Source organism: Nycticebus coucang, chromosome 6 (genome assembly GCF_027406575.1).
Source record: "Nycticebus coucang isolate mNycCou1 chromosome 6, mNycCou1.pri, whole genome shotgun sequence".
Lineage (NCBI taxonomy): Eukaryota > Metazoa > Chordata > Mammalia > Primates > Lorisidae > Nycticebus > Nycticebus coucang.
Window position 1 is genome coordinate 50,047,490 of NC_069785.1, and position 13,543 is coordinate 50,061,032.

The 13,543-nt window shown below is 40.3% G+C and overlaps 1 protein-coding gene across 3 annotated transcripts in view; it reads left to right on the forward strand.

The window, feature by feature from the left end:
• The window catches only part of SLC12A1 (solute carrier family 12 member 1), a 98,691-nt gene that overhangs the window by 54,133 nt on the left and 31,015 nt on the right, over nt 1–13,543 (forward strand). For all 3 annotated transcript variants that reach the window (XM_053593939.1, XM_053593938.1, XM_053593941.1), the window contains exons 18-20: nt 4,000–4,140; nt 6,356–6,462; nt 10,553–10,635. In XM_053593939.1, the coding sequence (XP_053449914.1) occupies nt 4,000–4,140; nt 6,356–6,462; nt 10,553–10,635 (331 nt within the window). The remainder of the gene's footprint in view (nt 1–3,999; nt 4,141–6,355; nt 6,463–10,552; nt 10,636–13,543) is intronic.

A 13,543-nucleotide genomic window follows, 5' to 3' on the forward strand; every position in this document is an offset into this window, starting at 1 on the left:
TTTTAAAAGATAAAAATTGAAAAGAATATTGCACTTGGCCCAAATTCCTGTTTGATCCTAATAGTGTAGGAACTTTGCAAACTCTTTTTCATAATATTCTTTTATCTGAAGTAGCATCATATCAACTTCCTTTCCAGACCAAATAATTAGAAATTCTTTATCCCTTTCTCAATGTCAAAGTTATAATACATACAAGATTGTGAAAGCTGCTTTGTTCAAATCTTAATATACTCATATTTTGGATTCCAACAGAAAGGAATCTATAATGTTATAATGGGGTAGTAAAATCCATTTTTGTAACTATGACATATTTGAATGTTGAATAATTGTATCCAGGATTCTAGCATGCTTCCCCTCTTTGTTAGCTTGCTTTATTTGAAGACATTTGTATCACAGCCTCCCTTGCCTCCCATTAATAAGTGCGCTACAAGGATGTTATAATCACTTTTAGCAAAGAGAGAGTCTGCATGAAATATTTTTATGACTTTTCAATATGGCAAATTTAGACATTAAAGTAAATCTCTCTGCCACAATTAATGTTTAATCTGGATTTTTATAATACTAATAGACATATTAGACTGTATTTATTTAAATAAATGCCATTTTCCCCTGGGCTTCATAGTCAGTGTGATACAACTCAATATACTGTGATCCAACATCTTTCCTAGCTGGTGGTTATTCTTCTATCTAATGGCTATTGTTACCATTGAGATTCCTTGAATAAAATATTCTTTGCTTTTACAGTTGTTGAAGTCTAGGATGCCCAAGGAAGGACTACTGACTCAAAATGCATGGATAGTCTGGAAACCCTAGCTAAATTTGATCTATAATGACATATTTTTTCTTATACTAGGTCTTCTAGTTGAATAAATACCCTCCCTATCTCTCTATTTTTCTAGCTTCATTGAAGTTTCTTGTTTTATTAAACTTTTTTCCTTGAATGTAGAGTCACCCAAACTGTTTTTGAAAAGTTATCAGGTTCTGGGTGGCGCCTGTGGCTCAAGGAGTAGGGCGCCGGTCCCATATGCCAGAGGTGGTGGGTTCAAACCCAGCCCCGGCCAAAAAAAAAAAAAAAAAAAAACCAAAAGGAAAAATAAAATAAAATCTTTAAAAAAAAGAAAAGTTATCAGGTTCTGGAAAATACATCAGAAAAAAAAATAAGCATATAAAGAAGCTCATCCACTTTAAATAGAATATTCAAATGGAAGTAACACCAGAGATCATCTAATGTTGTATAATAGAAATATAATACATGCCAGACGCCAGGCACGGTGGCTCACGCCTGTAATCCCGCACTTAGGAGGTAGAGGCAGGCGGATTGCCTGAGCTCACAGGTTTCAAGACCAATCTGAACCAGAGCAAGACCCTGCCTCTAAAAATAGCCGGGCATTGTGACGGCCGCCTGTAGTCCCAGCTTCTCAGGAGGCTGAGGCAAGAGGATTGCTTGGACCCAAGAGTTTGAGGTTTCTGTGAGCTAAGACTTTATGGCACTCTATGAAGGATGAAAAAAAAAGAAAGAAAGAAATGCAATATGTGCCATATATATAATTTAAAATTCTCTAGTAGCCAATTAAAAAGCAAAAAAGAAATAGTTATTTTTAATATTAATAGTATAGTTAATTTAACCCAATACATCCCAAATACTATCATTTGAATATGCAACCATTATAGAAAATTAACGAGAGGGCAGCGCCTGTGGCTCAGTGAGTAGGGCGCTGGCCCCATATGCCGAGGGTGGTGGGTTCAAATTCAGCCCCTGCCAAACTGCAACAACAAAAAAAAAATAGCTGGGCGTTGTGGCGGGCACCTGTAGTCCCAGCTGCTTGGGAGGCTGAGGCAAGAGAATCGTGTAAGCCCAAGAGTTAGAGGTTGCTGTGAGCCGTGTGAAGTCATGGCACTCTACCCAAGGGCGGTACAGTGAGACTCTGTCTCTACAAAAAAAAAAAAAAAAGAAAATTAACGAGATGTGTACATTTTTTGTACTAAGCCTTCGAGATCCAATGTGTATTTTACGCTTCCAACACATCTCAGTGCGGGCCAGTCACATTTCAAATGCTCCATAGCAACATAAGGCTATATAGGCTATCATCCTGGGCAGTAATAACCTAGGTAACTGCCTCCTTTTTATAAAGGTAGAACATATGTCAAGCGAGGACAAGTTGATATAGCTAGGGTACAAATTAGTCAGTGCCAGAGCCAGACCAAAACCTAACATCTTTTCAGTTCCGTGTTCTTTTCAGCTCTGGTATAGAACAAATGGCAATAGAATTAGTGCTGGGTCTTCAGTGAGATTGTGAACACTCAGTTTAAAATCATAAAAATCAGCTTCAGGTGAGTCCAGTCTTCTAGACATCATACTAGACACCTTGTTAAAACAATCTTGTAGCATAGAGTTTGTCCCCATTTTTAAAATAAGATATCAAAGGTTAGAGAAGTTCAATTACTTCCAAAGTGTCCAAGTTTAGATTTGAAAGCAGTTCTGTTTGTCTGCAAAGCCTGGGCATTGTAATGCCCTTTCTCTCCAGTCCAAGACCCTCTGAGACTGTGACTCCAATTGTGGTTTCTTTAAGAACCAATAGCATCCTTGCCACCTGTTAGAAATGCACAATCCTAAGCCCCACCCCAGACCTACAGACTGTGTTTTATCAAGATCACAGGTGATTCATATGAAATCTAAGACATCTCAATGAAATTCAAACCTCTGTATGAATTGAAAGAATTCCTTGGAAAAATAGTAGATTTATACCATGTCAGATACATGGTAGATAATAAGAAGTACTTTTTGAGGCTGGGCACAGTGGCTCATGTCTGCAATCCTAGCACTCTGGGAGGCCGAGGCAGGTGAATTGCTTGAGCCCAGGAGTTTGAGACCAGCCTGAACAAGGGCAAAACCCCATGTCTAAAAACATAGCCAGGCATTGTGGCGGGCAGGGCTAAGGCAGGAGGATCTCTTGAGCCCAAGAGTTTGAGGTTGCTGTGAGCTATGACACCACAGCACTCTACCCAGGGCAACAGAGTGAGATGAAAGAAAGAAGAGAGGGAAGGAGGGAGGGGAGAGAGGGGAGGGAGGGGAGGGAGGGAGGGAGGGGGGGAGGGAGGGAGGGAGGGAGGGAGGGAGGGAGGGAGGGAGGGAGGGAGGGAGGAAGGAAGGAAGGAAGGAAGGAAGGAAGGAAGGAAGGAAGGAAGGAAGGAAGGAAGGAAGGAAGGAAGGAAGGAAGGTTTTTGGATTGTATTAAAACATGAGAAGAAAAGAACTACTTGGATCTTTAAGGCAATAAAAACAAAAAAGAATTTTTCATTAAAATTGTGTTTGCCAAACTGCCTTCAAATTATCTGACATCATGACACCCACCTCCTTTCTTCATCTCTTTCACTCTTCCTTTGTCACAGGTATGTGAAACTTTGTTCCCACCAAATGCATTGAATGATAAGGAAATGCTAATTTATTTGAGTGGAAGTATGTGAAGTTACACAGGGAGAAGTGTGACAAGGTCAGGTCTTTTTACCACACAAAAAGGCAAATGCATCAGCCAAATAGAATTGTCAGATGTGCAGTTCACGGCGGGATCTGCAGTCACCTTGTTCTACCTCCCAAGAGCCCTGCCCATTGCTTAAAAATGGGCTCCAGCTGAGATTTCTGTGGTGTTTAAAAGTGGCTCTGGCTTCTGGGTCAGAGGTGGTTATTTATCCAGAGCATCTTCAATCACATTTTCAGTATTTTTCTCATATGCCACGAGGCCTTCAACTCTTCTTGCTCAGAGTAAGGCAGTTGATTAAGCAGTTGTAAGTCTAGACATTTTGCATGGAGAGCGCATGATGTGAGTAGCACAGGTCCTGTCTCGAAGGCTGAATCTATATGAACCCTGTTTACTGAGGTGTTTTCCCCTCTTTCCCATTTCTTAACTCTGTGGGCATTACTGGCTACTTCTGTGCTATAGAAAACAGCACTGTGATGTATGACAGCGGGGCTTCTAAACAATGTTTCTTTGTGTCATACAGGGACCGCGCAAGCTGTGTGTTAAGGAGATGAACAGTGGCATGGCGAAAAAACAGGCTTGGCTTATAAAGAACAAAGTCAAGGCTTTTTATGCTGCAGTGGCGGCAGACTGTTTCCGAGATGGTGTCCGAAGTCTCCTTCAGGTAAGGCTGGCATTGAGCAAATGAGCACGGAGGCAAAAGTCTGAGTGTTCCGTGTTAGTAAAGCTTCCAAAATGAATGTCTGCAGTTAGGCAGCCGGCATCAGAGACCAGTGCAGATGGTGAAGGAATTCATTTCGAATTCTTAGGGATAGGCAAAGCTGCAACAAAAGCAGAAAGGTTCTATTACAATGAACTATGAATGATGCACTAGAAATGGGAAATTAGGTTGCCTTTGGCCACCAGCGTACATTCTGCCCCATCCTTATTGAAATGCAAATTTGTTCTGGTGGTTGACGACATTCAGGATACTATTGAAACTTCAAACTATTTTTCCATCTCCTGCTGCATATAGCAATGCTCAAGTCAGGCGTTCTTTTCCTTTTTTCTTTTGCAAATGGTGGGAGGGCAGCTGTTAGACTCAATGAAATGAATGCATGGTGATCTGGGTGTAAAATCTCCCTATCCTCCTGAGTTATTTCCAGAATGTAATAAAATATGATAATCTCTACAGCTCGACCTTAAATCTCACAGTCCTCTGTCTTTTCTCCCTCACTCTCTCCTCCCCTTCCTTACCTCTTCTATGTAAGCATATACTGTATAACCTTTCCCTAGTTGCAATCTTCATAATTTAGAGTACCAGGGAATCCTTAAAAACATCCAACAGACCTTCAGAAATTGTAGGGTTTGTCTTTCTAAACATTTGGCTTTGACATGGTTGAAGAGTCCTAAATCTTTGTACATCACCTACATTTGGTTTTCAGAGTTACCACATCTAAGACAATCAGCATTAAGGACTGCATTCAGGTAACTCTGATGCTTATGCAGGCAGGAAAGAAAAAAAAAATATTGGTTAAGCTACAATATCTTGGAGATTAAGAGTATTTGATGCATTCCTGCCTCTAATATCCCTTAAGAACACTTGCAAAGTAGCTGCACATGCAGAGAAGCCATTTCCGAAAGACCTATTACCCACAACAAGCCTCTTTTCATCTGTTATTAATTTTGCTAAACCATGGAAATGGGTGTTATTGCAAGATGTTGATTTTTCTCTTGAGTTGTGAGTTACTTTTCGGTAGCTCTTTGGTTACATGTATTGGAAGGGCTACACATTTAATAAGAATTATCACGGAAGATTTGTAAAGTAAGAACATTTTTAACTTGGAATGGGAATACAGACACAGAATTGGAGCCGGGCTAAGAAGAATATACCAAACTGTTGGAGACACAATTTATTTCAAGAACCTTCCATCACTGCCTATCTCCTTCCACTTGTGACCATTCCCTCTGAATATCCAGCTCTGGTCACTTCTTTCACTGTTCCCAGGACCCAGGAGGGCCTTTCATCACTCCCACTGCTCTCCTTACCTTTACTCACTAACATCTAATAACACTCCAAGACTCAGACCAAATGCCATGTTCTCTCCTGAAGCTGACCATGCGTCCTTAGCTGGTATTCAAGTTTTATTCCTCTGTGCTTTCATATAAGTTCCTAATTGCATTTGTACTTATATTAGAATTATTTGTATATGTCTTGTTCTCTCTGCCATATTTGGCCCCTTACTGCCAAGGAATATACCTGACTGTTCTCCCGCCATACCTGACATAGCACTTTGTAATTAATAGGTGCTTCATAACATTGCCAAATTAAATTTGATTAATCAGAAGCCGTATCCAGTCATCTAAGGAGGAGAAACAAAACTTGTGATGGCTGTTAATAATACTGTCATGAAAAAGGATCACGTTTCGGAAACACAGTTCAGTCACTCGTCAATAAATAAGAAGAGATTTCAGTGATCCTTTTATGTAAGAATTTTCCAAACATGAATTTTATTGCTAATGACATTATGGATATAACAGGTGGAAACGAGCTTTGAACCACTAAGTTACAACATGCATAGCAACAGTTAAGCTGACCCTCACTTGATTTTAAATTATTGAACCGTTTTAATGAGTGTGTCAGAAGAAATGCAAATGACTGCTAATTTAGAAAAGCTACATTTCTGTCATCTAAAATCCATTTGTGGCTGAGATGATTTAGAACTAATCTTTCTATTTTACGGTTGGGTACGGGCATGAAGGACATGCACTAAAATGTAATCTAATCTTCAGAATCTTCACAACATTAGTTCCGGGCTCTTTTGGACACGATTTTTCACTTGTGGTGGTAGTTTCCCAGTACGGGGAGGATGACCCATGTGTTTATGCCCCCTATTTAGGCCTCAGGCTTAGGAAGAATGAAACCAAACACTCTGGTGGTTGGGTATAAAAAGAACTGGAGGAAAGCTCCCTTGGCTGAGATCGAGAACTACGTGGGAATCATACAGTAAGTGCTGGCTTTCGAGACATGTTCTTGTTTATAGAGCCCTGACCAGGGCCGTACCTAACTTCACAGAGCACTGTTGTGCTGGATTAAATTGCCCGAGAAGAGCACATTCCCCTGGTGTTCTGAATTCTCTCCCAAAGTGAAAAAAACATCGCTGATAATAGAAGTCGAGGGAATCCGAGTGCAGAGGAGACAGGGTGGGAGAAATGTGAGTGTCAAAGAAAAAGGTAAATGTGTAGAGTTACGTAAAATTTATTTACAAGATAAAAAGCAAAGGACTGCTAGGTAAGGAGAAATTTGTCTTTCAAAACACTTGGAATCTTGATTGGGCGACTGTGCCCCTTGTGAGTCTTGCATGATTTGTTGGCTGTCCCAGAGCCCCAGATCTCTCTCTCTGCTGATAGGAGGCACGACATGCCTTCTATCTTCTGTGAGCAACTGGCAGCATTGGTCTGAGTGAGAGTCACAGGTGGTGTGTGACAGCTAACATGGACATTTGAAGAATCTTAGGGCACACGTGATAATATCACACCTTAAAGGACGAGCAAGCACCAAGGTGACATTCTTAACATGAGTTACTTTGTTTAATTCTCATAAGAAGTCTTTGAAGTAACTACTATCGTTGTTCCCATTTCACAAGTGGAGACACAGACATTAAAAAATCAAACCACATGCTGAAAAATCACAGTTTCATAAATGATGAAACTGGGATTCCAACCCAGGACCATCTGAATTCAAAGTTCAAATTTATGGCTACAGTGCTACCTATGCTGTCTCTAAAAGTGCCTATGCATATGTACCCAGAATATTACCAGACCAGGCATCCTCAAACCACGGCCCGCGGGCCACATGAAGCGGTGTGAATTGTATTTGTTCCCGTTTTGTTTTTTACTTCAAAATGAGATGTGTGCAGTGTGCATAGGAATTTGTTCATAGTTTTTTATTTTTTTAAACTATAGTCCGGCCCTCCAACAGTCTGAGGGACAGTGAATTGGCCCCTGTTGAAAAACTTTGAGGACGCCTGACCTAGACTTTTTTTTCTTTTGAGTGAAAGAAAATAAATTCTACACAGAGGGCAAGCAGCATCCTAGAAAATTGAGCCTTTCTTCTAGGCTTGAAAACACTTAACCAGATTTAAGAGGGGCAGTGTGGGCGATGCCCAAGAGCCCATCTCTTGTGTCAACACCTCTGGACGTGGAAGGTCCTGTGTCTAGGCTCTGACGGCACTCCGATTCCATACTGCAGGATGCAGACAGGCCCTGAGAGGGTGGCTGCTCTTCAGAGTCCATACTACACAGGGAAGAACTTCTCACCCCTTCAAAACAAGCATGTGCTCAATGCTCCCTACAGCAGTTTGTCTCCTCTGCCCCTTGTTATAATACATATCTCATTCATGATTATTTGGGGCACATTTAGACAACCTATTAATAAAAGCATTCTTAGTTCCATTGTAAAAAAGCATAAGAAAATAATTTTTATTTTCTAAAATTATAGGCATTACTGACCAAATAGAAACTCCCTTAATAGTCTGTCTAATGTGAGGAGACTATATACATATTAAACACATTATTTCCCAAATATATAGAGCCTGAGTACCATGGGCACTCAGGCTCCTGCTGGTGTTGTAAGTTGAGTAGGTTAAGGCTAAACCAGGACATCTGGATCAGAATTTTACTAGACTCAGAAAATAGTATATTAACATATTTAGAGTCATGGTCAGTTGCTAACCAGATGTTCTTGAAATGGATGAGGTCTGTCCTTTCTTACCCAGATACAATTTCATCTTGGAAAATAAAAAGAGTGGAGGGAAAAAATTAAGTAAATAGAAAGAAGTTTATAAATCTTTGATCAAAGTGTCAATTATTTGGTACACAGTTACCAAGGATTGTTTGCCAACCTTTCCACCATCCCATACATTCTAGAAATGAAAAGCGTTCAAAATAATCAAATCTGGTAATACTGAACCAAGGAGGCCGCTGGCTTTTACAACAAATTAAAAATTGATCTTTTTGGTTATAAAGTTCAGTGCTAAGGTGACTCAGATTTTCAGCCATATAAAACCTAGCTGGACTGAGAAAGTTAAATGCCTTTATTACCGTAACAATAGGATCAACCTAGAAGGAAGACAATCCTACACCCTTATGTTTCCCTTTCTAGTACTTTGTTGCTTAGGACTTAACTGCAGTGCTATTGTTAACACAGGGGTATTCTGTAAGAGTATAGCATTTTACTATTTCACCATTTTTATTTTAATGAAGGGTTTTAAATGTCTGTAATAGTCTGAAGTATGTTCTAATGTAAATTATAATATGTACTAGTTTTCGATGGCTACAATAACAGACTACTTCAAATTTTGCAGCTTAAAACAACAGAATTTTATTTTCTTGTAGTTCTGTGGGTTAGAAGTCTGACACGCGTCTCACTGAGCTAAAATTAGGGTGTGGGCCAGGCTGTATTTCCTTGGGGAGGCACTAGGACAAATTTCTTACCTTTCCTTTTCCAGTTTCCAGAAGCTTCCCTTATATAGGCAGCAATGGCCAGTCAAATCCTTCTCACATCATATTACTCTGACCTCTTCTTCTGCCTCCAAGTTTCACTTTTGAGTACCCTTATGCATTCCACAGTAATCTCCCCACCCCAAAGTCCTTAAATTAACCTCATCGGCATTGTCTCTTTTGCTATTCAAGGAAATATATCCACAGGTCCCAGAGATTAGGCTGCCTTCAGGGACTGCTATTGTACCTAACGTAACAGAATCTGAATATTTTTATGTAGAGCACATTGTATATGCTTTGTAATCAAGGACAATTAAAAGCAAGAATTGTGGTTGAGGATTTTGCCCTGTGGCAACTGGTTTTAGAGTAGAGCTGTTTTGTTAAAGTAGAGATTGTTTATGGTTTGAACTGTGACTAGATATTTACATTGCACTGAACTCATTCATATCATTATCTGAAAATTCAGGTTGTCTTTGCCTGTGGGAACATGTTTACACGTGGTAGAACAATCACAAACTGCATTGTTTCCAGGGGAGGATGACCTATTGGCAAGAGGTCCTGGGATTCAGGTCCATGGAAGATTGAACAAAGGAACTCTCAATGAAAAAATTTCATATGACTCAAATTATTAATTGGCGAGCTTCCATCTTAGAAGCAGAAAAAACATATGCTCGGGGGAAGAGAGACTTTCTTTCTCTTCTATATAAACTAATCTCATTGAATTGGGTATAGAGAAGGCACAAGTACCATCTTCAACTACACAGTGTTGCCATGAACAAGTATTTCCCCAATGGCCTGTCCAGAGTCAATGATAAAGTTCCATGAAGGAACTGGAGACATTTTTAACCATGAACTCTGGTGTCAGAAATGTTTTAGAAGGAGGCCAGGCATGGTGGATCATGCCTATAATCCTAGCACTCCGGGAGGCCCAGGCGAGAGGATCCCTTAAGCTCTTGAGTTTTAGACCAGCCTGAGCAAAAGTGAGATCCTCATATTTACAAAAAATAGAAAAATTAGCTGGGTGTGGTAGTATACACCTGTACTTCCAGCTACTCTGGAGGATGAGGCAGGAGGATCACTTGAGTCCAGCCATGACGATGCCACTGCACTCTAGTTCAGGTGACAGAGTAAGACCCTGTCTCAAAAAAACAAGAAGAAAAACTAAAAAAAAGGAATGAAATGTTATAGAAGGAGTTCTTCTGAGAGGCTGGCTAATATTAATATTTCCAGTGGGTCTTGGTAGTCTGTAAACCCTTTGTTATAAACATATCATTGATTATTTTGCTTACTTATAAAATATTCAATTATTTTGAAAATATGTGACAAGCTCTTAATCAAAATTCTAGATGATAGCATTATTGGAATAAATTGGTCACAGAGTGAATGATTTAGTTAGTTACCTCTACCCAGAATATATTTTTAAAAGGCACAAAGAGAGAACAAATGGAAATGGCGTCAGCTCTTGGCTGTATTCTAAACTGAATTTTAACAGTTGATTATATCAAAATCCTAGAAACATGTTTAATATTAATACAAATCTTAAGGATGAAAAGATCTGTTCAAAACACTAACCACTCTGCTTCTTCCTCTTGCAGTGATGCATTTGATTTTGAGATTGGCGTGGTCATAGTCAGAATCACCCAAGGGTTTGACATCTCTCAGGTTCTTCAGGTTCAAGGTATGTACTTTCTTTATTCAACCAACATGCATTTTTTGAAAACCTACCCTGTGTCTGACATTGTTCTAGGTGGTGAGGCTAGAGCAGTGCTCAATATAGACAAAGCTTCCTGACCATGGAGCTTCTAATTTAGAGCCAGCCCATGGGACATACTCTTCCCCCAGGATTTTCACCATTGCTAACACAAGTAGCCTTTGACTTGCTAAGCAGCATTATAGAGTGATTCAAGGCAGTCGTCAATTATTTTTCTTATCACAAAGTCTCAAAGCCAGCATCAAGGAAAATAAACACCTTCAGTCAAATAACCTGCCAAATTAATTTCTGCAAGATGTCTCAAAAAATGAAGATTAATTTTTTCCTCAGAAATACATGTATTTTGCTTTTAAGAATCTATGAACTGATTTGTAGCTAACATGGAAATGAGCCTGAATGTACCGTGCTGTGAATTGCTAATTTAAGTCAGAGGCAGAAACACTAATTCAGATTAGTGGCTCTGTTTTCTCCCTGTACAGAATTGGTATACTTCCCTACTTGTAGAATTTAAACAAACTCTCATATATAAAATAAAGAACATATTTAAAGAGTTATTTGAAGATTAGAACAGGACACAGATTCATGACTTACCTGGTCGACTGAACTTCATAATAGAGTTCACCTAAGACGTGACACTAAGGCAAAGTGTACTTTTTAGAGCCCCATATATACCAGGCATAGTGCGGCAACAGGCACTAGGTGGATAAAGGATTAATAAATTGTGCCTGTGCCCTTAAGAGACTCATGGCCGGGTAAGGGAAGTGGATATATTATTAGTGTAACAATAGGTATAAATAAGAAAGAGAGAGAGAGAGAGAGAGAGAGAGAAAGGAAGGAAGGAAGAAAGAATACCTAGTACTAAAAGATCTTTCTGAAGGGAGTTACCTTTGATTTGAGATATTGATTACATGAGTAAAAGTTAACTAGGCAATGATGAGGAAGAGAAAAATTGGAAAGGAAGGAAAGAAAGAAAAAAAGAAAGGATACCTAGTACCAAAAGATCTTTCTGAAGGGAGTTACCTTTGATTTGAGATATTGATTGCGTGAGTAAAAGTTAACTAGGCAATGATGAGGAAGAGAAAAATTGGAGAGGGTTTGCAGAATGCATTCCTAGCAAAGAGGAGGACATTAGCCAAGATGAAGACATGGGATTATGGAGAAATGGGACATGTGGGGCACCAAAAGCAGATCGGTTACTGATGTGAAACCTATGCCCCAATGTTGAAACATGGTAAACCATGAGGCTAATGACATAAGGAGGATCCAGATTTTAAAATCCTCATTTGCCATATTTAAAAGTACAGACCAAATACTGTAGATAATAAGGAACCATCAAAGAGATTAAAGTGAGGGAGTGACATGGTCAAGCTTGGGTTTTGGGGGGTTTGGGGGGGCTATTATTATTATTTTTTTTTTGGTCTCACTATGTCACCCTTGGTAGAGTGCCCTAGCATCACAGTTCTCAGCACCCTCAAACTCTTGGGCTCAAGCGATTCTCCTGCCTCAGTAGCTGGGACTACAGGTGCCCACCACAACACCTGACTATTTTTAGAGACAGGGTCTCGCTCTGGCTCAGGCTGGTCTCAAACTCCTGATCTCAGGCCATCCACCTGCCTCAGCCTCCCAGACAAGCTTGAGTTGTAGACCGTGTACTCTTTCAGTCATACAAGGCATGAACTCAGGCCCAGAGAGGAAACAGAGACAAACCAAGAAGAGTTCAAGACAATCAAAGCAAAGAGAAGGTGACAGGTTGAACTAGGGCAGCCTCAGTAGAGATGGCATGAAAAGAAGTGAGAAGTGCCTCAGAGGTACAAAGAGTAGCATTTGAGAACTGACTAGATATGCAGGATATAGGAAAAGGAGGAATGAAGAAAAGCTCCTTGGCTGTCTGGGTGAATACCGGTGAAATGGGAAATGCCAGAGGAAGTGAATGTTTAATGAGGAGAGGCCTGGCTCAATTTTAAATCATCTCATGTGGGAAATCCTACTGGAAATGTCCAGTTGGCCATTAGATAGCCCTAATTAAAGGAGAAATCTGGGCTGGAGATACAGATTTAGAGATGTCACAGGATAAATTATGCTCTCCCAAAACTTATATGCTGAAGTTCTAACCCTCATACCTCAGAATGTCACTGTGTTGGGAGATAGGGTCTTTACAGAGGTAAAATGAGGTCACCTGGGCGAGCCCTGCTCCAATATTACTGGCATCCTTATAAAAAGAGATTAGGACGCAGACCAAGGGACCTACGTGAGGACATGGCAGGAAGGCAGCCATCTTCAGGCCAAGGAGAGGCCTCAGAATGAAATCAACCCTGTTGATGCCTTCATCTTGAACTTCTAACCTCCATACCATGAGAAAATAAAGTCACCCAGTCTGTGGTATTTGTCATGGAAGCCCAAGCCGATTAACACAGAAGACATCATAGCTAACATGAAAATTGAGACCATGACCCTGGAAAATATAACGCAAAATATAGTTGATGGCTCCAAGGCACCGGAAAAAGGCCTCCACGAAGGGAAAGATAGGGCAGAAAAGGAAAGGTATCAGGAGTTTGGGGTCAAGTAAGCCATGGGAGTAGAGTGCTCAAATGGGGAGAATAATTAACCTTGTTAAATCCAGCAGAAAAGCAAAGTAAGATTAATAAGATGGAATTGACATGACACAGAGGCCCTTAGAGCAGTTTCTGTAGGGCAGTGTTGTCAGAATCCAGGCTGCAGTGGGTCGGGGGGCGGGGGGGAATGTGAGATGAGCAAGCGGAGAGTGTGTCTGTAACCAACTATTGTGAGAAGTTCGGATGGTTGGGAGCAGAATGAGATGGAGCAGATTTACTGTGGGAACCTACAGACCTTAGAATGGGAGACTGAGTCCTGTTTC